The following is a 25,472-nucleotide window of genomic DNA, read 5'->3' on the forward strand; positions in this document are numbered from 1 at the left end:
CTAATTAGAATAAGTTATACTCCATGTATGTATAATATGTCAACATACACTCTACTGTCATGTATACTAAAAAGAACAAATAAAAATAAATAAATGAAAGCAATGGAGAGGGGCTGAGGATAAAGCTCAGTTGGCAGAGTGCTTGCCTCACATGCGCCAGGCCCTAGGCTTGATCCCCTGCACCATACACACACACACCAAAAAAAAAAAGCAATGGTGAATGTACCGCATTCACAAGCTTCTGAAGGGCATATGAAATGAACAAACACTTTCCCATTTATTAAGTAGAGTTGGGTTTTTGCAACTTGCAACCAAAAACAAGTAAACATGGGGTACTAATCTCTGGTTATGGGAAAATCCAAATTAGCACCACCCCACCAGAAACTAAACTCAGGAACTTGAATCTTAGTTCATAATTAGTCTTCCTGAAAATTGAACAAATGGGCCATTGGGAATACCACTTTGCCTCCATATTGATTTGATGGGTCCTAACTGCCCCATGTTGGAAGCCAGAGACCAAGGATCTTAAGACTGATACTGTGATGAGAGATGGGGCTATTCTTATTCATAAACTTCAGAAACAACCAGCTAAGTCTTGTGACCAAGTTTTTCTGAGGGATACCAGGTGTGCAATTTGCAAGCAAATGACAATCGACATAACTATTGATTGCTCTGGCCAGCTAATTATCAGCCTATAATTCCCTGGGTCCTAGGACTTTTCCCCTGTTGCCCTTACCAGAAGTCTCCCACTGGATCTCATTTGTTTGCCTTCAAAGCATCCCTAGAGAGAGACTTCTCTTACCATCCTTCCCCTGTCCTTCTCTAGCCGACTGGCCTCTCAATAGCTGTGTCACCAGATTTCAAAGGGGCTTATTGCATAATCAGCTCCTCCTCTGAGACGTCCCCACTCCCATCATTACCTCAGGGTGTTGGAACTTTGCTGTGAGCTGCTGACAAATCATTAAGGATCCCAGCTGTTCCTGAGCCATAACAACCCCTTTCAACTGGGTCTCCTTCCAGGAACAGCTGCAAAAGCTCCAGAAAGGAAGGGAGGAGACACATTTAGCAAGATAACAAATCAGTAGGGAGTGGCCAGTTTACCCAGAAAAGCTGTGATGCAGATGTATTCACCCAGCAACTTTCCCCATCCCCCCAGAGGGAGGTAGATTTGTGCTGTGTCGAAACTTTCCCTAGCCAATGGAAGGAAACCAAGAATCACAGCCCCACCTTGGCTCCCAGAAGAAGACTCTGGAAAAGCTTCTTGCTTCCTCCATAATGATGCACAAGAAGGCCTGTCAGTGGTCACAAAAATATTATTATCTCACATATAATTGAAATGTATCTCATTGATACCAAATTAATAATATGGAAGAAGCCCAGGTGGCTGATATCTGGTCACATGCAGGGCACGGGGCAAAGTGTTCAACGTGGGTTTTCTTACGTACACTCACAGTAAGCCACTGATGGATGAGGAAATCAAGTATTACGGTTATTGGATGTGAGGTGTCCCTCAAAAGCTCACGTGTGACACAATGCAAGAAGTTTCAGAGGAGAAATGATTGGGTTCTGAGAGCTTTAATTCAACTAGTGAATTAATCCCCTGATAGGGATTAACTGAGTGGCAACTGAAGTGGTAGGGTGTGGCTGCAGGAGGTGGGTTACTGGGGGCATGGCTGCGGGATATATATTTTGTATCTGGAGCATGAGTCTCTCTCTGCTTTTCTGATCATCATGTGAGCTGCTTCTCTCTGCCACACTCTGTCGCCATAATGTTCAGTCTCACCTCTGAGCCCTGAGGAATGGATTAAGACCTCCAAAACCGTGAGTACCCAAATAAACCTTTGGTCCCCTAAATTTTTTAGTCACAGTGGTGAAAAAGCTGACTAAAACACCAAGGGATGAGGAAAAAGAGATTGAAAAACTTGCCAAGTGTGCGCAGGTCAGAAGTGGAGCTGGGATCTGAACTCATGTCTGTGTGACGGAGCTTTTAAGCTCAGAACTATGACCCGTTTTGTCTGCCTGCATGCCAGCCAGTGCAAATTCTATCCAGTTTCCTAATTGGCGAGAGCCTGGACTTTAGGGGCCCCTCAGTAAAGGCTGGCTGGCTGGATTGTTTTTAAGGAAGACCTATTCATACCGCTATTCTTTACAACCACATTACTTAGAAACATGTAATGATTCTTCAAAATCTATTTTAATCATCACATACGGTAAGAAAAGAAAGACTTTACAAGGAAGTTCCCCTTCCCTCATCCAATGGGCAATCCTAATCATTTCTTCCACACTATCATGTGTCTCTATCACGGCATATGTGGAACAATTCTTTAAATGTCAAGGATTTAATCACTCTCTCAAGAGAGCTAGGAAAATTGATTTGAATTCCCCATTTCCATGGCTTCGGGAAATGCTCCCTAAAGAGTTTTGCTAATTTCCAAGGGTGCGATATCTCCTGATCTGTTCTGTTTTAAGCTCTAGCTTTCTCTATCATTGCTTCCCCGCTCTCCCCGGCCCCCGCCCCCCCCCACCCCATATCACTACACAATTTGAAACACCTTCTTTGAGCTCTACAATCAATACAAGTTTTTCATGACTTACAAGTTTGAGGGTAAACATCAAATGGAATCACATAGTGTAGCACTCTGCCCTTGACCATCTTGTTTACCCCCAGCCTTATCCCTTTCCCTGTTCTCTTATGAGCCATATAACTCCCCAGATTGTTCACTAAGTCTGTGTAGAACAACGTTCCTGGGAAAGATTCCAGGCACCGACTGTCATCAAGGCCTCCGCGTAAAGGAACCATGAGCCGTTGTAAGTGGAGTATGGGGAAGGGGGCAGCTGGCTTCTCAAATTCTCCTGTATTTACCAATTATTTATTAAGTGCCCATATCTGTGATTTAACTTAGATAAATACATACAGAATAGATACGATCTCCATTGCTATGAAGATGACATACTGGTAGAGGGGGACATTCAAATTAACAAATTAGATGATTTCTGATTGTGGTGATGTGAAAGTAACTTGGTGGAGTGGACAGTGACCAATTAAGATGTAGTGGTCAGCCTGGCCAGATCACAGAGGTGACGTTTCAGCTGAGAGTTTAAGAGGTAGAGGAACTGAGCATGTGGTAAGCCTGAGACCAGTGTTATAAACTGAAAATACTGTAAGGTATATACTGCAAGGGTAGCAATAAGTTCTGTGTATTCTAGGAAAAAAAGTGATAAAGGAAAACAAAGACAGGTAGTAGCCCCAATAAAGAATTTTTTTTCCCCAAGTCCAACAGAAATCGATTGGAGATTTCTGAGATATGTAAGTGACAATATCAAATATCAAAGAATTATACAAATTCAGTTTGTATTTTATAAATGAAAGAAAAATGATTTTATAAAAGAAAAATTGTCATTAAAAGTGCCCGCCTGCCAAGCACTGAACATTTCTGCAGTATTAGCCACATATTTGGTAACGAGGGGTTTCAAGATGGTATCGTGTCACACAGTTCTTGGCCTTCTGCCATTTCACTGACTCCTGCTCCACCCCAACACTCCCTCTGGTTTTTCTCTTGTCCCACATCAAACATTAAGTTTTCTGTTTGACAATTACAGAGTAACAACGCCCACTGCCCCACTCCAAGCATTTATCACAAGATTCAAGTAAATGGTAAGGAAATACTGGTAAAGAATTCTGGCAGCAACGATTAATATAAAAATAAATATTAACTGTTAAAAGCAACAATAATATTAATGTGCTGTTGAATCTACCACATATAATGTATTTACAAGATAAATATTTACTTGATTAACCAAAAGAAGAAAAGAGAAAGAACAACAAAAAAATCCAGATGTGATTTTTAAAGAATTTTTATTTATGGTTAGCATAAAATTTATATCAGTGATTGCATTAATGTAAATAGTTCTAAAAATCAAATTGAAAGGTAAATATTGTCAGATTACACAAAAATCAACTACATCTTTAAACAAGATAGAACGTGTGAAAAAAGTGAACGTAAAAGAATGAAAAAAAAAAGAATGGAATGGAAAAAAAATAGAAAACTTATCGTAAGAAAGCTAGCTTTGCAATGTTAATATCAGAGAACTGAGCTGTAAGGCAAAAGAAGAGCGCTCCATCGTAATAAACAGGGAAACTCAACAGGGAGAACATAGCAATCCAGAATTTATATGCAATCAATAAGACACAGTCCAAATACATGAAGTTGACAGAACTTAATGGAGAAATAAGCACATTCACAAAAATAATCCAAGGGCCAAACAAAAGTCAGAAGGAAATTTAAAAATCATTTCAAACTGAATGGCAATTCAATTTGATACTAAATACCAAAACTTGTGATGCAATACCAAAACAATGCACATGATGGGAAAATTTGTAAAGGCTTAAAATCAATGTTTAAAGCTTAGAATTTTTTTGAACTTATTTCTTTTTTATTAATTTTTTTTATTAGAGCTTTACAGTTATACATAGAAGTTAGGTTCATCCCAGCAAACACACTGGCATGGAATTCGATTTCAGTTCATAATACCCACCCTATCCTTTCCTCTTTCCCTCCCCTCCTCCCTCCCCTCTCTGATTCTCCTTCCTCTACTAGACAGACTTCTTTTCATTCATCTATTAATTTATATTTGATTAGTTCTTTCTACCTAAGGGTAAAGATGAGGGCTCCTGTGGCATATTTACATGTGCACATAACATGCTTTTAAAAGATTTTATTCTACATCGCCTCCCCTCGCCCATCATCACTCTGCTTCTGGAGCTCCCTCTTCTACATTTCTGATCTTTCCTTTATCTTTATGATATCCTTTCCTTCCTTCTCTTTTCCTTTATTTTACTCTAGTTTCCACATATGAGAGAAAGCATTTGATCTTTGAATTTCTGAGTTTGGCTTATTTCACTTAGAATGATAGTCTCCATTTCCATCCATTTACGAACAAATGTCATAATTTCACTCTTCTTTATGGCTGAGTCGAGGTCCTTGGGTCCTTGTTGTTGGTTTGGGACTTTCATCTCCTCACTTCTTTGGGTTGGAGGAATGTCAGGGCTCAGGTGGAGTAGATTTGTGTGTAAAGTGAGATTCAATGTGGCTTAGCTGTGAGTATTTTTTACCTGCAGGATCTGTCCATTGTGATTTTGAAGTGTCCCAGTCTCTTCCAGCCCCTCTCAGAGGGAGGGGGAAACCAGGAGGGGTACTAAGGTCAGCAACAGATATACACCTTTAAATAAAATTGATATCTGTAATACTATTTGCCACCTATATAGAAATGGTGAGGTCAGCATTTACCAACAGTTCCAACAATAAAAAAACAGTGAACTAGATCAAGAATTAGGCAGCAGGTGTCCACTATGTTGTCTAGTATATTAATGATCAACTCAACTTGAATGAGTGGAAATTACATAGTCTAACTGTTCAATACTTTTGTATTAAAGTATAGATGAAGATTAAGTGTTATTAATTTATGTCTGGAGAAGGGAAGCTGTCTTTTGATTGGGTTTAGTTTAGCAACAACAATTGCAAATAATTCATGATATTAAGGTAAATACCCAGTTCCTATTATGACATCTTCAACATTAATTACCATCAAGAAACAGGAATAGTGGGTCCAGCAATTGTCAACAGTAAAAACAATAACCATGAAATGGATCTGGCAAACAGCAGGTGTCAACTATATCATCCACAGCAGTAATGATTGTATCAGCATTAATAATGGGGGCAGGGGTTATGTAAGCCAATTAGTTCTGAAAGATGGTGAAAATACAGTTAATTAAGGGAAAAGAAAATGTGTTAGAGTGTGAGAAAAGCCTCTCCAATTTAAAAAAGTGAACAGAGAAAATGCAGAGAAGATATGGCAGGTAATGTCTATACAGAGGAAGGAGAAAAGTGGAAGAAGCAAAGTATTGGAAGAGGGGGATAGAGAACAAATGAATTTGGTCATTAGCAGGAGTAGATAAATAAACAAAAATAATACAGTACCAAACCAAAATATACAGTCCAAAAAACCCAAGACCTCCAAAGACAAAGCAAAGAAAAAAATAACTACATTTTAAAAAGCTAAAAAAAAAAAAAGAGAGAGGAAAACAAAAATAAGTGTATGTATCTATGTCCCCGAAATTGACACAACAAGAATTCTCTTTTCTCTTTCCCTCTTCCCCTTCTCTCCCTCTTCCTCTCTCTCTCACACACATGTGCGCGCGCGCGTGAGCGCACCAAAAAAAATAAAAAATAAAAATAAAGACTTCCTAATAAAGAAAGAAGGAATTGTTTCCACTGAGGTGATCAAAATAGTTGACCAGATTGGTTGGTCACTGTCTATGTCCAATAGTCTTTCTTTCCAATTCTTTTTGAGTTATGTACTGATGGAGCAAGGGGTGGGTGTTGTTAACCCCTTTTTATTTTTTGTGTTGCTCTCTGAATTGCCAGTTGAAGTGGCCTAAGATTGAAGCTTTTTAAGATTCAATTTCCTTACTCACCAGTATAAGGGGGATGGGCTAGGAAGTACTGTCAGTGGGCATTTTGTTCTTTCGGACCAGTTTGGTGCACTCCCAGGGTACAGCTTCAGTCCTGTGAGGGGAGTTCCAGCAGGTGGGGCTTATGTCTAATCAGGCTTCAGGGTTCTGTTGGGTGATATCTGATTTGGAGAGATTAGAGGAACCCACCCCTAGGGTTTTGCAGTAGCAGATCTCTAATTCAAGTCTGGTTCCCAGGAGCCTCCCAAGAATTCCAATCATGGGATGTGGGGGGGGGGGCGCAAACCTCCACTCACTCCTGCCCAGGAGCACAGTCTTAGTCCCTGAGTATCTTCACCCCTACCCACTCAGATGCCTGGCCCACTTCGGCTGGCTATGTGAACTGTCAGACACACAGAGAAGTGAGTCAGGTTTTCATTCTGACTCAAATCCCCCTGGACCTGTTTTGCTCACTTTCCACCAGGCATACTATAGGCACACAGTAGGCACTGCTGGAATATTGTGGCAGTGTTTGTTCTGATATCCCAGCTCCCACAGCTGTGGTGGTGCAATTGCCCAGCATGGCTCCCCCTCAGCTCTCCAGGGCCAATTGAGATACAGAGTGCACTTTTCAAATACCAGTGCACAATGCACCCTCTGGATCAGCTAAGATTGGGCAGCTCTTTGGATCTCAGGTTTTTCTGTACCAAACTTGTGTTCTTCCTCCTTCTGTGGTGAATCTGTGCCACAATTGTGCCACTTTGGGCACCAATGTTTTCTTTCTTCTTTGTTTACTATACCCAAATTTCTGAGTCCCAAGCCCACTTTGAATATTTGATATTGAATTTTAGTGAAATCCTTTGTTCACCCACCTCACTGAAAAGCTGTACATCTCCTGCTCTGGTCCTGAGCCACAGTGTGCCTTGGAATGCACACTACTCTGCTATATTCCATCTCCTAAGCTTTCATTTTAAGAGGCAAAGAAAGGATAAAGAACCCAAAGTTAGTAAATAATAATAATAATTGTGTTTTGACAAAGCAAAACTAAAAAGACAATTCAGAAAAGTCAATCAAAGTAAAAGAGGTTTTAAGGATATTGACCAAATTGATAAAACCCAAATGACACTGATCAAGAAAAGACCCATCGCTACAGTTCCTAAAGAATTAAGAGGATAATGCAATACATATATTCCACAAAATGTTCTTAGACAGAATACATAAAGAATTCCTACAAATCGGTAAGAAAAAGAAACAAAGCAACCCAAATTTTACAAAGCAAAAACCTTAACAGGCAGTTCTCATAAGAAAATATAAAAATGTCAACAAACTAGTGGATTAGCCACTATGAAAATATAATTAAAGCTACCATAAGGTACTACCACACATCCCTAGGGATGACTAAAATCAAAAGAATTAATTAACAAAACTAAGTTTTGATGAAGACAGAGAATAATTAGAACTCACAGATACTATTAGTGGGAGTACAAATTGATACTTTGGAAAACTATTTATCAATGCCTACTGTTATGGTTTGGATATGAGTTGTCTCCCAAAAGCTCACCTGTGAGACAATGCAAGAAGGTTTGGAGGAGAAATGATTGGGTTGTAAAAGTCTTAACCCTATCAGTGATTCAATCCTCTGATTGGTATGGGTGTGGCTGAGGAGGTGGGATTTAGGGCATGGCTTTGGTGTATATATTTGCTTCTGGAGAGTGGAGTCTCTTTCTGCTTCCTGATTACCGTGATGTGAGCTGCTTCTCTCTGTCACCTTCCCCTGCCATAATGTTCAGCCTCACCTCGAGCCCCCCGGGGAATGGAGCATTCTATGGATTAAGATGTCTGAAACTGTAAGCCCTCAAATAAACTTTTCCTCCGCTATAGTTGTTCTGGTCAGATCCTTTGGCCACAGCAGCAAAACATCTGACTAAAACATCTACTAAGACAAACACAATTGTCTCTGTGACCACTCAATTCCAATTCTGTGTATGTAGCCCTCCAAAATGTGTGCTTTTGTCCAACAAATGCATCTTAAAGAATTTTTGTAACAGTTCTATCATAAAACCCCCAAAATAGAAATAGCCAAATATCTAAAAGTAGGACGGATGAATCTATACCCAAGCTCTGTAAATCTTACAGATAATACTAGCTAAAAAAGCTAGACAGAGTAGGTTCTCACTGTGTAAGTTTATTCCTATGAAATTCAAAATTATAATACTAACCCATAGTGTCAGAGATGGGATACACTAATCTAGAGTATATTGGCTAGTAGAAGGCTAGAAATTTCCCACATCTTGATCTGAGAAATCATCTCATAATTGTGAATATATGTAAGTTTATTGAGCACTATACCTAAGATTCATGTACTTCATTGTATGTGAATTATGCCTCAGGGTATTAGGATTCTCTAAAGGAACAGAACCAATAGAAGGTATGATTATAAAAGGGAATTTAGGGGCTGGGGATATAGCTCAGTTGGTAGAGTGTTTGCCTTGCATGCACAAGGCCCTGGATTCAATCCCTAACACCACCAAAAAAAAAAAAAAAAAAAAAAAAAAGCTGATTTATCAGATTGGCTTACACGTCCAGAGGCTGAAAGTCCACAATGGTCGTCTGCAGGCTGGAGAGCTAGAAGAACCAGCAGCTGTGCAGTCCAAGAGGCCGAAGTCTCAAAAAATAAGGATCAATATGCTACCCCAGTATGAGATCAAGACTTCTGGAAATTTCCTGGAAAAGCTCTGGTAGAGTTCACTTTGGAAGAGTGAAGGAATAAGACTCTGATGTCCTCAGGCAATCGCAGCAGCAATCAAGAACCTGTTCAAGTACAATTGAGTTTGTATCTGCTGCTAATTCCTTGTTCTCCCAACTTTTATTCCATCCAAGCCACCAGACATTTAGGGAGGTTCTCCACTTCACTTTGCTACCTCACATGCCAATCATTCCTAGACATGCCTAGAAGCCTGGTAATCTTTGGCACCTCTTAATCCAATCAAGTTGACAATTCAAATTAACCATTAAGTTAAAAGGTACAACAGTTTAACAACAAATTATCCTTTGAAAACAACAGTCACATAATAACATAAATAATGATGGTATACCTATTTCTACTCTGCAAGCCCATAAGCCCCCAGTAACAAAATTACAGCTGATTCATAATTACACTCTTACTTCTTGGCACCTAGTAGGTGTCCAATGTGTGATCATTGAATTTACTGAATTACAACAATGTGGGGACATAAAATGGGCATGCTTCCCCATTTAAAGTGCTCTCTCTAACTCACGGGATGGTGCATTCCTGATGGGAAATCTCTAGAAATCCATTGTTTCTGCTGTGTTGGGTCAGTCGTTCCAGCTACCACATGGCAATAGTCAAGCTTCTGAAAGTACCAACCTCAAATCTGCCAATACCTGGGAATGCTGAGATTGAAAAGAATGCCCAATAATGCCAGGTGGCCTCAGGGAGGGTTTGGAGAATGCAAAATATAAATAGAATTCAAAACAGGTTTGGCAATAGTGTATGTAAAAATGAACGGACTTCAGGAGCTTAAAAATGAGGGAACTCTCTGAAGATAAAACCTGTCATGTATGTAAGAAATAAATTAAAAATAAATCAATTAATTTAAAAAAATAAAAATTAAAAAAATTAAATTTTAATAAATAAATAAATCCTATCTGTGAAGGATGACCCAGCCTATCTATCAATGTTCACCAATCAGTACTAAAAGAGCTTGAGAAAATGCACAAAATCATTAAGTTATACTAGAAACCTCAAACCGCAAACACATAGTATCAGCTTGGCTCATAGGGGTGAGCCACCTTATCAGAGAAAAATAAATCAATTCTTGGTAACTTGGCCAGAGCTGATAACATTATCTACTCCCTTGAACCTTATCTGAAGAAAGGATGTGTAAGCATAGGTAGGCATGCCATCTATAAAAGCTACCCCATAAGGAGCAAATGTGCCAGCATTTACCTTGTCCTGTCTTGACTTGGGATCAGAAAGCAGAAGTATTATGGTTAATAGAAAGGAGTTCACTGTTGAGGGGACAAGTGGCATTTTCTGTATTATTCTTGCCTACTTTCAATTGATTTGGAGTTGAACCACCTCTCTTTGTTCTGTTCCCTTACTTTGAAATGTCCTGAGAAATGTACAGAGACCTCATTTAATTTCTCACATGGAGCCACCTATCTGGAGAGAATGTGACTGTGGACATCATGGCTGATAAAGATTATTAACTAACAATTGTTGATTGTTCTGATCAGCTAGGTACTGTGCTATATAATTCAGGATAGATTAAAAAGGCTGTTTCAGAAAACCTAAATCTCAGTGCTTAACACAGCAAAAGCTTAACAATTTTTTCCTCACTATGGTTGAGTGTGGTCTTTGCTGGGGACAGGCAGGGAGACTCTAGTTTCATCAGAAACCTAGACCTTTCTTATCATTTGCACCACCAGCCCCCCAGGTCCATGGAAAGCTCTTTAAACAACTGGCAGAGAGAGAAAGAGAGTAAGTACGTCAGAGAGCTACTGGGCCAGTGTGAAATTAAAACACTTCCTTGCAGTCACATTCCAATAAAATAAAAATTCCAATTTTATTTATTTATTTATTTATTTTTTATTTTTTTAAATTAATTTATTTATTTTAACTTTATTTCTTGCATACATGACAGGTTTTATCTTCAGAGAGTTCCCTCATTTTTAAGCTCCTAAAGTCCGAATCAGAAATATTTCCTGAATGATTTGAAAGGAGAGCCTAGAAATTGTCATGCCCTAATCATCTTTGCACTAAGTGCTTTACACTAGTTATATCATATAATCCCAGTCACATTTCTTAAAGGTGGGGTACACTCAGAGTATTCTAATGTATAAGAAAGTAAACTAAAGCTCAGCTGGGATAAGTATCTTTCTAAAAACAGGTAAAAAGTTACATCTGAGCCAAAGCAACATTATAACATATCTAACATATCTAGACTATGTTGAGATTGCATTTATTGTGACAAATTAATGAATTGGCATTTAGTTTTATAAGTTTTAGGGCATTTACAAGACCATGAGTTTGAACTTGTAAGTGGAAGACTGTGTCCTGGAACACACAATCCACCAAGGCATTTCCTCTTTTAAAGCTATGATGAATGGCCAGCTACACCCTCTAGATGACAGCACATCCTACCTGAACAAATTGAAATGAATAAGGACACTCATCAACAGCAAATGTACATATACTACCAAGCTAGACATTACTCTCAGTGTCTTACATGAATTGGACTTTTTATTCTCTACAACAACTCTATGAAATAGGTACTATATGAAGATATTGCAACGGAGAGAGGTTAAAAAAAATTTCCCAAGACCACATAGCTAGAAAGGACCAGAAGCAACTTTTCATCCAAAGCAGCTTTATTTGTAGAATCCATGGTTTGAGCCACAATGTTTAAAAGAAAACTGCAACCAAGATGGTACCCACACTGTTAGTATTCTGTTTTCATACCCAGTAATCCCTGCACTCACTCACTTAGAAAGAAAACTCATTGTAACTCAGTTATTACCTTCTTTTTCCCAGGAGGACAGGCCACTTCTTCACACTAAATAGGTATACAGGAAATATTTATGAAACTAGAATTATTTGAATTTTCTTATATTGAATTAAATGGCAACATTTTTCCTTTAGTTTAATCCATAAAATAGAAGTAGTTCAGCATTTTATATAAATTATCTCATTTACTCCTCATAAAACCCTTACCAAGGATGTCATTTTGCTTCTATTTAACAGATCATAACACCATGTTTTAACATAAAAGAAATAAAGTCTGATGATATCTGACGTAGATATAAACCTACAGGTAACACTTTCCTAATGATTTCTGAACATCTTTCCAAATGACAAGAAATCCTACTCTGGCATTCCAAGAATATAGACTGTTGAAAATTCAGGACTTTGCTTTCACAATTCTATCTTCTTTACTTCCAGGGAAGTCATTTCCGTGAAGCATTGGTGTGAACAACAGTTACAAGTGGGAAGAGCAATGGGACAAGGAGGAGGAGGAACTAAATGCTCCTGTAATTTTAGAAAGACAGAAAAAAATCTTAGACATCTAGGTTCTATTTCTGGCTCTGCCTCTGTTTTCAAGCCAGCAGCCATCTCTCCACTTTTCTCTTCATTAATTACAAAAGGTAGAGAAGAATATAGACAGGATATAAAGCACTTTGTCATGCTTGGATGAAAGATCCCCTGTTATAGCCAGCACAAACCCAGAATTGATCATGTTACAAAATCCACCTTGTGTCATAATACATCGGTTTCAAATTCTGCAGGAATACTTTTACTCTGAATTCATTAGTTCAGAGAAGGAAAAATTTCATTTTTCAGTGAGACCACCAGAGATAGATGCAGCACATTGAAAACAATGTTGGTTTTGAACAAAGCTAGCCCTAAAATAACTCCTAACAGTGGTGAAAATTGTGGTCTATCCTATCTTCTTTCTTCCTCATTAAATGTCCTATTCTCCTAAATCCCAGTTTTTATATATTATGTCCTCAGTCTATGACTACATAGGCCACTCAACTCAGGAGCATTTCATGTTAAAGGAGAAGAAATTCTAAGGAAAGAAAGACGGCCCAGCACAGTGGCCCATTAGCGATCCCTCCCCTTTGATATCCACAGGAACAATTTCCTGTTCAGAAAAGATGGTGAAGGTAGATCAGAGCTAAAGAAGGCTGAGGTCCCCCTCATGATTATGAACACTTTTTACTGGTACAGAGCAGTTGTTGAACTTAGTGTTTTCCCACCAATATCACTAGCAATAACCATCCTAAATTGCCTTGATTGTGGTTGCTTTGAACCTGAGCTCCGGAATTTCATGAGACACACTGAGAGACTCCACGGCAGAAAGTGTGATTATAGTCCTGGGACTCTTCAGCCTTGGTTCAGAGATAGGCCATTCCTTGGTCCAGGGATAGACTATAGGCCGCTGAGATGACATAGTTTTAGATCTATACTGAGCACCTCCTTTCTCTAACATAAATAGTCCAGAGCTTTGTCAGTACTGAGTAACACCCGGTTAATTCTTTGTCATCAATGAACAAATCTCTGTGATACCAAACAACATCCATCAGCAGAAGAAAGACAGCTCTTTACCACGGTCTCCATCATATGTTGTCCCATATTTCTTTCAAACATGATTAATTTCTTCTAGTAAAAATGGATCTTCCAACTTCCACCAGGCTCTCCTACCTCTGTTCCAGGTCACAGAATAAATATGTGAATCCGGGTTCAGGTACTCTGATATTCTCCTTTCTTCTCCAATGCTCTTGCCCTTCATGGATGGAGGCATCGATCTCTTTTAAAAAGAAACCCTGTTAATATGAAGCAAATGGCCTCATAGAAGTGGGTGACTGAAGCTGTTCTCTCCACCATCCCATCAATATACTCAGATATCCAGAATTGTCTTTAGGTTCCCTTGACACTTTCCTCCCTCATTCTACACACAAAAAAGTACTCATGCCAGGCTCATATAGCTCAGTGTCACAGTGTCTGCTCAATGCTGTTCCATTTAATTTCCAAAGAGTTATCATAAAATAACAATTTTTAAAAAATACTCAAGACTGAGACCGCTTTTTGAGTACTTGACTGTATTTTCTCTTCCTCTTTCTTCAACAAACATGTGACTCTTGCAACCCCTAAATTTATTATTGAGAAACTGACTAGAGCACAGCTTCAATTCATATCTCTTAATAATTTTTCTGGTGGCTTTCAGTATCAGGCAGAAAAAAAATCTACATTTTCACTCACATTTGATGCTGACCCAGTCAACTGATCATTCAGCAAGAATAAGAATGTTGTTCTTGGTTTAAAACATAAACAATGTGTCACACATCCTTGTGTTTTGGTGAATTCATCATTAGAGAGAAGAGTGAGACCTCAGTGGAGCTTAAGCCCTTTGTCTTATAAAGTATCTTAAAAATTCTTGGACAAAATTAGCTGCATAACATCAAGTTCACACTGGTTCTATCGTCTCATTATTTCTAGGTCCTCATTAAAAGCATGGTAGCAGTTACTCCAATTTCAAAGTGTCTCCTCACACTCTCACACACAAAACCTTGGTTAGAAAATAAAAAGCTCTACTCTTAGTCAGACACACATGAAGAGGTAAGTCACTTTAGTTCATTATTTATAAATAATGCAACAAGCCCTTAAATTTTTTTGTAAGCTGAAAGCACTCTTGAAAATGTATGTGAACTCCACACATCTATGTCTAGAATCATGGGAGCCTGTTGTCTCTCTTTGGATAACTTAAGGAGAAACAGGTATTTAAACACACACTTAGGGATTGGTTAGAGAATTACAGATTGTAATGATCATGGACTAACTTTAGTGATTCAGAGCAGTAGAGGAGACACACAAACACCAGCAAAGGCAGGGAGAACTTCTAAGAACTTCTAACTTCTAAGGGTATAAAGAGAATCTCATCACCTTCAGATCCTATTTTTTTTTCATTTAACAAAAATTATTGAGTATTTAAAATGTGTGAAATTCTTCATAGATCTGAAAGCCACACACACACACACACAAAAAAAAAAAGATTTGGAGTCAGATATGGTGGCCAGCACACCTGTAATCCTAGAGACTCAGAGGCAGGAGGATCTCAATTTCAAGGCCAACCTCAGCAACTTCGGGAGGCCCTGAGCAACTTAACAAGACCCTGTCTCAAAATAAAAAAATATAAAGGGCTGGAGATGTGTTTCAGTGGTTAGGTACCTCTAGATTCAATTGCCAGTACCAAAAAAAAAAAAAAAAAAAAAAGAAAAGAAAAGAAAAAGAAAAGATGGGGCTTTTCCTCCAAAGCTGAAAAACTATTGGGAGGCATTAATTCTTAAAGAATCTAACAATCTAAAATTATAAGAGATATAAAAAAATGAATATACAAAATATAATGAAAAATCACTATAATAGATTAAAGGAGAATATTATTAGGATGTTCCCCACAGGTGCTAATAAGGCTTGTGAAAGCATTCAAATTCCTGGTCATAGGGGAGACTTTATTATGTTTTTTCCTCAGGATCTGAGGAAATTCTAGTCCCTTCCAATAAGGGGTCTCATGAGAATTAGTATTTAGTCTATTTGTCCCACCAGCTACAGGATTCCTGTCTCCCTGGGACCCAGGCAATAGCCAGGCTAATTTACTGACAGCCAGTGATCGAGGCCTTTCAATGTGTCCCTTGGTCTTTTGATGAGGACAAGGAAGAAAGTGTGCTTCTTTCTCCTCTATATCCGGTCTCCTAAAGCCCACTCTCACACCATATAATGTTCTCTCTCTATGTCTCTCTTTCTCTTCTCTACCTCTCTCTCTCCTTTTCTCCTTTTCTCCTTCTCCTCTCTCTCTCTCTCTCTCTCTCTCTCTCTCTCTCTCTCTCTCTTTCTGGCTCTCTCACTCTCTCGCTCTCGCTCTATCTTTTACTAGTAACTGAGTATGAGACTCAGGCCCCAGTTTCCAGGTGGGTAAGAAGCTCCAACAAGGTCACCAGGGGCCCAGATCACGGGTGGTGATAGATTCTTGTTCAGCAACATGAAGTGGACACTTCATGGTGGGTAATTCTTAGGTTTCTTCTCTACAGTTGAGGACCCAGAGAAGAGGAGGAAAGAAACTTAGCTTCTTCATCTTCAGCCTACCATAGTGGCTTCCCTGGTCTTCTCTTTTGAGCTTTTCTGAACACTCTGATTCTCTTGTCATCATTTACACTGGGATTTAACTACTGCCAACATCATCTACTCACTCACTCACTCACTCACTCACCTATTCATTCAACAGATATTTGAGCACTTAGTTTGTGTCCATTCTGTAAAATGTCCTTAGATATTCAGCAGTCTAGAGAACAAAAAAAAAAAAAAAAGGACTCTGCTATTGTGAACCTAATAGCCTATTCTGGGCAATAGATCATAAAAAGTTACATGGATAATTTATAACTATGCTTTTGATACATGCTGTGAAAAAAAAAATGGGTGAGCTAGAAATTTTAACCTGAGGAATTAGGGAAAGCTTCCTTTGGAAAAGTCACATTTAAAACGAGATATGAATTACACAGAATGGGGATAAGGAAAATAAAACCTTGAATTCAGAAAGAAATTAAATGAGAGAGAAGCAAGAGGTAAATTGGAAAGCTATACCACAGAGGGTCATTTGGGTCTTCTTAACTGGATCCTAAATTTTAAAAAAAATCACCAAAGAATTTGAAGCAGGAGAGGGACATGATCAATTCTGTGTTCTCGAAAGTTCACCCAGGATATCACATAATAAATGAATTGCAGAAGGACTGCTGAAATGTCAGTCCAGAGTCCTCTGGTTGGTCTATTCTGACAGCATTAGATGGAGAAAAGAAGATGGAGTCAAGATACATTTTGAGACAGAAGCAACAGCCCTGGTTGCAGAGATGCAGAGGATAAGAGAAAGGGACTGACAAAGATGGTGTCCAAATTTCTGGCTGGAATAACTGCATGAATGGAGGTGCCCTTTTAAGAGATGGGCAACTATGCAGAAGGAGCATAACTGGAGCCCAGAGGAGGGTCAGGAATTCCCTTCTGGGCACACTGAGTTTTAAGAGCTATATGCAGAAGCTACTAGCAGTCACTTGGATATTCAAGTCTGAAGCACACACACAAAAAAAGATAACTGAGATGAAGATATAAATTTGGAATTTGTCAACTTATTCATGGTATTTAAAGCCCACTGAGAGGGAAGATCCCCAAGGGAGAATGAAAAGTGAGAAGAGAATGAGGGAATAAGATCTGGTTACTGCTAGAATTAACCACTGTTAACTGTCACCGGGGAGGGTTTGTCTTTGGATCCATAAAGAATAAGGGACAGATTTACTTTCAATTAAAATGATGGTGTTAGGATGCCAGGGAGGTTTTCTGTGACACTTCCAAGCCATCTCAGGACTTTGCAGTTCTTCCCTTCTCCCAGTCTGAAATCCATCTGCAAAAGTATAGCACTATGGTGATATAAGAATCCTGGTTATGTAAAGTGGGGGTATATGTCTGGGGTGTGTGCTATTTACTTTTTGGTACTAGGATTTCTCCCCAAAAGTGCCATCTGCAAATTTTTAGTGTTGATGTTCTTACTAGCCCTGTTATCCTAGTGAAATCACCACGTATTGAGCCAGAAAGTAGTTATCAAATCCTACCATTCAGACACTTAATGGAAATCCAGTGAGTAGATAACAAAAGAAAGAACCAAGTACGAATAGGTATTTATTAGGGTTGATACTTAGGCAACAGCCTACATCTTTATTTAAAGCCCTCTTAGTTTGTGAGGTTTTCTGAAATTTTTCAGAAATTTGTTATGGTTAAATTTCTGAAAAATTTTCAGAAAACTTCACAAACTAAGAGGACTTTGAAATTTTATTTTTTCCCATAGTGCTTTGAAAACATTATCATGTCCAGGTGTAATCATGGAAAATATTTCATGGCACAGAATTAGTATTTACCTAAAAATACCTAGTCAGTTCATTCAAGGTAACAGTATAATCATCCACTTCCCATATACTTATTTATTTATTTATTCCTTCCTTCCTTCCTTCATTTATTGTGGAACTAGCAATTTAACGCAGGGGTACTCTGAGCTATGTCTGAGCTATGTCCCAATGCTTTTTTTTTTTTTTTTTTAATTCTATTTTGAGATAGGACTCTCTAAACTGCCCAGACTGGCCTTAAACTTCAGATCCTCCTGTCTTAGTATTACAAGTCATTGTGATTAATGCAAGACCCATGTTCAGCTTTTTCTTTCTGAAAAACTTCAGAAAACTTCACAAACTAAGAGGACTTTGAAATTTTATTTTTTTCCCCACAGTGCTTTTTCTTTTGAATGTCCCAAATGAGCAGCAATATGAAGGGAAAAAACACCCAAATTTCTGCTGTTCCTGGTGGATAGCACTAAGGTGTGCTCTATACCAGTGGTTCTAAAACTTTATGTGTAAGAATTACCTATCCTCACAGATTGATATCTAGCAGATCAGAACCTAGCCCATGAACCTACATCTCTAACTTGGCCTCAGGTGATGTTGTTGCTTCAGTTTTTTGTTATTGTTGTTAAAGGTACTGGGGATTGAACTCATCTTCATCTCCAGAACTTTTTATTCTTTATTTTGAGTCAGGAATGAGAGGAATTGGGTTTCAGTTGCTGGTGGTGGTAAATTGGCAATATTCAGTAACTCACTTTTCACCTCTTTCCCTCCCCCTGTGCTGTCCCTCCTCCCCCAACAAACCACATACATACACTCAAACCCAAGGCTCAGTGACTGCTTCCTGAATTAATCCAAACCAAGGCAAAGGCAGAGTCAGGACAAATAAGCAGAAAGGAAAACAGAGCCCTCTCCCCAGGATGCTACTGCAGGGCCCTGCCTGATTCTGGGCTCCTGAAACATTTTGCTGGGTCCCAGATTCAGTCTCAGGCCAGAGCATGAACTAGGCCTTGAATGCATGCCAGCTATTTGGTTGCCTAAATGCCCAAGTCCAAAATCTTGAGATAGCGTAGGCTCCCCATTCTCCGTTGACCTTCCTCATTTATTTCATCATCACTCATTGACACTTCAGCCCACTCCTTTCAAAAATGTTTCCTCATCCATGATGTTTGGGTCCAGTTCAGACCCTCATCATCTTTCCCTTGAAACACAAAAGGCAAGTGACTGGTCTCTCTGGTCTCTTTGTCCTTAGTCTGGAATCTTAAAAAAAAAAAAAAGAAGAAGAAGAAGAAGAAGAATCTTGCATAGTGAGTTTTAGAGATGAAAATATGGCCAATCCCCTAAGCCTTGTACCAGTTCCTCAGATAAAGTCCAAGCTCTAAACAGGCTTCTATGATGAGCTCCCTGCTGGCTTCTCCAGCCTCGCCTCTCGTTCCTCACAATATGTGACCCTTAGACTTAAGCCATTGCATTTCCCTTGGCAGGTGCTCTTTGACTTCCATGCTGCCTCCCACATGCTTGGAATTCATTTATGCGACAACCATCATGGAATCCAAAGGTGAGCCAGACATCATATTAGAATCTAGAATGTAGTCGTATAGCTATCAACAAAAGTGATAAGAATCCTGCCCTCATGGAGCTTACTTTCTAATAGGATAATGTAGGCAATAAACAAAATCAATAAGTAGAATGTCCAATGGTGACGTGTGCCAAGGAGAAACATAAAGCAAGAAAAGCAAGAAGTTTAATTTTAAAGAGGTTATGATGGAGGACCTTGATGGGAAAGAAGAGGCTATTTGAGCAAACTCCTGCTGAGAGAGGCAGTGAGTCTTGTAGATATCTATGGAAAAGTGTTCCCACCGATGGAGCAAAGTTGAATGCTCTCCTCATCCCCCTTGTCTGCCCAGCTTGGCTTCCATAGTTCACCCTTCAGGACTCCTATTGGATCTTCCACTACATGATTCTTTTCTACTCCCATTGCTCATTTGCAATTAAGGATACCATCTCAAAGCTGTCAGATCTTCCAGTCATACTTGTATGATAGCCTTTAAAATATTGATGATAATAAAGTGCAGTAAACATGTATAAAGTCCTTACTGGATACCAAGTCCTTAGCTGATTGTTAACATGGATGATCTCCTTTCATTTCTTACCACCATCAGAAAAAGATGTGCATTTTTATCCTCTCGTTTTGTAAAAGAAGAAATTGATAAACACATTAAATAACTTGTGTAGGATCACCATTAATTCCAATTTTCACTCTGTTGGATAACAGGAACTATGTGGTTCTCTAATTTATATGCTCCATGAAGGTCTGACTCTAAGCAAGGGTTTTAAGCTCAACGCTTCAAATAGACCTTAATTAATTCACATAACAAAATGGAACTACTCTCTGCATGTATTTCATCAAATCAGGCAGAAATGGCCATATGAATTTATACACATTTGGTGACACATTAGTTGATACACATTAGTTTATCACACATTTGTGATGGTCTGACTTAAAAGTGGAATTCATTTGGTGAGACTCTTGGGTCATGTGACAAAGACTGGTATCTTTTAGAGAAGCTGCAATGGAAATTCAACACAAAGCTGATTTGGCTGACAATTGGGAGAGACCTAGTCTATGTATTAAGGCTCCACAGAGTGAGTGAAACAACAGTGGTTTCGATTATGAGTTCCAAATAGAAAGTCTTTTGCATGGATGTTCTGAATCACATGTGTCAATGAATGATCAGGCTGCTTCTCACATGAACAACTTCACTTTAACCTCCAGGTGAATAGCAAGTCTCCAGGTGAATAGCTCCAAGGAGTTATTTATATAACAATGGTCAACAGTTCTCCCAAGCAACCAAGAAGCTCCAGGGAAGCCTGTGTCTAATGTCTCTTAAAGTTCTGCTAAATATCCTTATAATCACTTGGTTCCCAAATTGCACTACCTATCTTGCTAGCCGCATATTTCTCCAGTGAAGGTGTTTTGTCCCTCAGGGATCATTGGCAATATTTGGGAAGGTATTTGGGTGAGAATGGAGATGAGGTGCTACTGGAATCCAGTGGGTAGAGGCCACTGATGCTGCTAAATACTCTACAATGCAGAAGACAATCCCACATAATTTTAGAATTATCCAGTCTAAAATGTCAACAGTGCCTTGATCTTGTCATGTTGCCCTGAATACATTCTAGTATCTTTTTTATGTGATGGTGATGGCGGGTACCAGGGATTGAACGCAGGGGCACTTAATCACTGAGCCACATCCCCATCCCTTTTTTGTATTTTATTTAGAGATAGGGTCTCACTGAGTTCCCTTGGGCCTCAGTAAATTGCCGAGGCTGGCTTTGAACTTGCAATACTCCTGTCTCAGCCTCCCAAGTCACTGGGATAACTGTCGTGAACCACTGAGCCTGGCCCCTAGTATTTTTTTTTCCATCCAATAATATGTTGTCGTGCATAAGCACTATCCTTGATGTTAGTTATTAAGGAGCATCCTTGTCGCATTACATTAATTTTTCTGATGTTATCTTGGGATGAATCATTGGAGCAAAATGATCCTCAGGTTGCTCCTGTAGCCTGCCCTGCCCCACATGCCCTATCCACAGGGTGAACCCTTATTCCTCTTAAAAGCTCAAAAGTGTCACTTCCAATATGAAGTCTCCTCTTACACTTCACAGAAAGAAATGATCCCCCTTTCCTTTGTACCCTAATTGAATCCCACTTATAACTCTGGGATAGAAACCACATAACTTCATTGCCATTATTGATTACCTGTTTGTCTCCTTCATAACCTTCCCATTACCTCCTCATTAGCGCTCAGAGACCAAGTCTTATTTTCAGTTTCCTAAGCCCCTACCACAGCACCTGGCCCTTAGTAGGTATATAATGCATGTGTTTGAAATGAATACATTTGTAGGGGGAAATCTGGTTCCAGCATTTGTTCTATATTCAGCTACTCTAATTTTTACTGTAAAAGTCAATTTTTTCTTCAGTTTCCAAATAGGATAGAAGCCAAGCAAACCACAATGACCACCCCTTTGCCCACACTACTAACATTTCAGGTTCAAGAGACATTCGACCAGTGCCCTCAAAGCAACTATATGAACTCCTAATACTGGTGGGAAAGGATGGTAAAAATAGGCTGCTTAAAAATCAAGCACTTTTGCCCAGAAAAACAGCCGCTGGCACCTTCCTGTGAGTAACAGAAGTTTCTATTTTAAAAGAAAAGCAGTCAAATAAGAAGTAACTTTATCACAATGCTGCTTTCCCAGATTTCTTGGCCATAGCAACATATCAGCCTGTATCTGGCTGTTGGCGGTCCAAGACAGACCCGGCTCCAGCGATGATTCATAGCAGACTTGTGAGGAATGAGACTTTCACACGAACTCACCCCTTTAAAAAGAAAAACGCAGCCAGTAACAGGCCCAGCTCTGCCAATCATGCCTGCAGCCCTCAACTTCTCTCCCTGGCACATAACAAGGTGAGTGATGGGTGTTGCCAAAGGCACAGCCTTTCCATGGTCCCCCACCATGCATCCCCATCTTTCTGCTCTCCAATCACTCAGGATGTACATTTCCTCTCTTGGTTCAGATGTTCAAGTCTCCCAAAAGGTCCATGGACTCAATGGAGAATCTGGGTTCATGAATCTAGTCATTTTTTTTTTTATCATCCGTAAACTTTCCTTGGTTTTGAATGATCTGTGTAGGTTTTGGATGACCTTCAATTTAGCAATTTAAAAAATACGTCTGCTTACATCATTCTGACTTCCAGGTATTAAATAGTCAAGATTTCTAAGTTTGTTTATCTTTTCATTCAGTCAAAGTCTCTTCCTCCATCTGCTGCTGATAGGCTTTGAGAAACAATCCTGACCATTAGGAGTAAAATAGCACCCAGTTCATCTGAAGGAAACAGAAGGGATGAGTGTGCTTCGTGGGCCTGAACTGAGTAGATTATCATTCTTGGGCAAAATGTGAGCTTCAAGTTTTCCTGAAGTCAAGCCAGAAAAAAGGAACAGATTGCAAGTGCATGCAAGTCCCTACTAAAGAATTTGAATATTCACAAGCCAGCAGGGAGGCAGCCTTTGGCATCATTCCTGAGAGAGCTTTAGGGGCAGCAGGAGCACACTCCTGTCCCCACAGAGTGAGGAGTCCCATGCAACATGTGAATCAAGTCCTGTTGACACAATCAAAGGCTCAGAGCCAAGAGAGATGGCTTTGAATCCCAAGTCACAACCTCCCAGGCATGATGAACAGCATGCTAGTTAGGTCCATAACACCTGAACTTTTGACAGTGGACCCATATTGGAATTTCTAAGACTCAAGATAATTCCTTAATGCAAGGATGTCCAAACAGCCAAGTTGCTATTATCAATAGCTGTGTTTATTCAGCATTCCTCATAGATGCTGTATTTGCTTAATCCTCTAAATAACTCAGGAAGAATATTGATTAAGAAAATTTGGGTGCCGGGCACTGCTCTGTACTCTCAACATACCTCATAACAATGTATTAAGCCCTCTCAGTGACCCCATCAAGCAGGTCTATGGTCTTAATTTTGCTGTGAAAAAGTTGAGTTGGATATCTAATAGTGTCATCAGCACACAAGTGCTGACTGGGGTGATTCCAATATGAACTTGGGCAAAGATCTGTCTCCCAGTCTCTACTTTTGTTTTTTTAATAACAACGTTATTGAGGTGTGACTCATAACATAAAATTCACCTTTATAAAGTGTGCAATTCTCCCAGCAACTCCAGAGTCTAAGGTTGAAGGATCACAAGTTCCAGGCCAACCAGGCAATTTAGCTAGAGTCTGTCTCATAATAACATAAAAATGGCTAGGGTGTGCTAACATGTTCGAGGCCCTGGGTTCAATCCCCAGTGCAGCAAAAATAAATAGACAACAATTCAAAAATTTCTTAGTATATTCACAGAATTGTACAACCTTCATCACAATCAATTTTAGAACGTTTTCATCACCCCAGAAAGAAACCCTATCTCCATTAGCAGTCTCTCCCAAACCTTCCACCATTCCCAGGCCTAGGTAACCACTACTTCCACTCCTAGGCAATTTATTCTGTTTCTATAGATTTTCCTTTTCTGGACATTGTATATAATATATAATATGTAATATGTGGTCTTTATGGCTGACTTCTTTCACTTAGCATAATGTTTCAAGGTTCCCCCATGTTATGGCATATATTAATATTTCATTTTTTATTGTCAAATCATCACAATCTTAACCACTACACTGTGTTAGTCTCTGAGGCTGGTATTATTATTATCATTTTTTACATGAGAAAACTAAGATTCAGCAAAATAAAATAAATCACCCAAGGTCACACAGACAGCCAAGAGAAATCTAGCATAGCATCAAAACCATATTCTCAAATTCCTGCTACGTGAGCTCCAAAGCATGTCTTTCCTTAGAGAAGTTAAGTACACCAGGAAAATTACTTCATGGGTCCTAGTAACTTTGGTCTTATTTCCAGGAAAAGCAACAAAGAAATGGTTGAGAGAGTGGACTTGAGAATGAAGCTCAAAATTGAGCCATGGGACTTTAGACAAAGCACTTAATGTTTATAGACCTGTGTTTCTTCATTTGTAAAAGACATATAACTGCATCTACATCTTAGAATTGGGAGACACTACCTGTAGACTGTCACCCAGCCACACACGCCGTGAGGGCTGTACCAATGATAGTGTTCTATGGGCAACATGTGCCAAGTGGGTCTGGACAGAGAAGAAGGTTCAGCTGGAGAAAGAAGAAAAGAAAAGAGTAGGCCACATAATGTTGACTCTGAATGCTCATTTGTTTTTATGCTTCTGTCTCTAGGAGAAATCAGCAGCATGGAACATTTGCAAGCATAACTTGATCTAAACAGACATCTGGAGAGGACCCCAAGGGAGAGCTGCTCCACTCCTCCCTCCCTTCAGTCCACCCTTGGATGGCCCACTCATTGCCTATGCAATTCCTCCCCTAAGTCACTTGATGCCAAAGAATTAAAAAAACTTTTTTGTGGGAGTAGAAACTGCACTGCATTCCCTGGGAAGCCTAAAGTGGCTCAAAGAGTAACCTCAATACAAGCATGCCAATTACATATTCAACCAAATTTATTTCTGCATTCCCCTTCATGCAATTAGAGAAGATAAGTATTAGGTTCAGGATTCACAGTAGGTTTCTGCATTTTGAAATGAAATCATTTATAATTAATTGAAAATTGTCTTTCTCAAAAGTAATACAAGCCTATTTTTAAGACCTTATGGGCAGGCTCTGTATTAATTTGGAAAGTACAGATATAAAACAGGGGATATGGGAAAGACAACAATTAAAACATGCTCTTTTTAAAAGAGGAGAGAAAGGGGGAGGTTAATTAACATTACAAGCTATAAAAGAGCAAGTTATTTCAATCACCTGGTGGATTTTTTCTTTAAATAAAGCCTTTTATTCATTTATTCAGGTAATGTGTACCTATAGGTAAAATACAATAGTTCAGCTCTTGATTTCAGAAAATTAATTCCTTGTCAATACATTTTTTAAAGTTGTTCATGTAGAGGGAACAGAGGGAGGTGAGCAGATCTGATG

General features: G+C 39.1%; 1 protein-coding gene across 1 annotated transcript; it reads left to right on the forward strand.

Annotated features, from left to right (window-relative positions):
* Nucleotides 1–1,771: 1,771 nt before the first annotated feature.
* Nucleotides 1,772–24,811, forward strand: LOC143382048 (uncharacterized). Its single transcript, XM_076835901.1, has 4 exons — nucleotides 1,772–1,821; nucleotides 19,387–19,460; nucleotides 22,166–22,374; nucleotides 24,723–24,811. Exons 2-4 carry the CDS (start codon nucleotides 19,403–19,405, stop codon nucleotides 24,765–24,767), a joined length of 312 nt encoding a protein of 103 aa, XP_076692016.1. The 5' UTR covers nucleotides 1,772–1,821; nucleotides 19,387–19,402; the 3' UTR covers nucleotides 24,768–24,811.
* Nucleotides 24,812–25,472: the final 661 nt, after the last annotated feature.

Source organism: Callospermophilus lateralis, chromosome 16 (assembly GCF_048772815.1).
Source record: "Callospermophilus lateralis isolate mCalLat2 chromosome 16, mCalLat2.hap1, whole genome shotgun sequence".
Lineage (NCBI taxonomy): Eukaryota > Metazoa > Chordata > Mammalia > Rodentia > Sciuridae > Callospermophilus > Callospermophilus lateralis.

Excerpts from the sequence above, each read along its gene's own strand:
- LOC143382048 (XM_076835901.1), top strand. The coding sequence starts at position 19,403 with ATGCTGCCTCCCACATGCTTGGAATTCATTTATGCGACAACCATCATG. Across the intron at positions 19,461-22,165 it reads AACCATCATGGAATCCAAAG|ATTTCTTGGCCATAGCAACA; the intron begins GTGAGCCAGACA and ends CTGCTTTCCCAG. Across the intron at positions 22,375-24,722 it reads TCTCCCTGGCACATAACAAG|GAGAAATCAGCAGCATGGAA; the intron begins GTGAGTGATGGG and ends TTCTGTCTCTAG.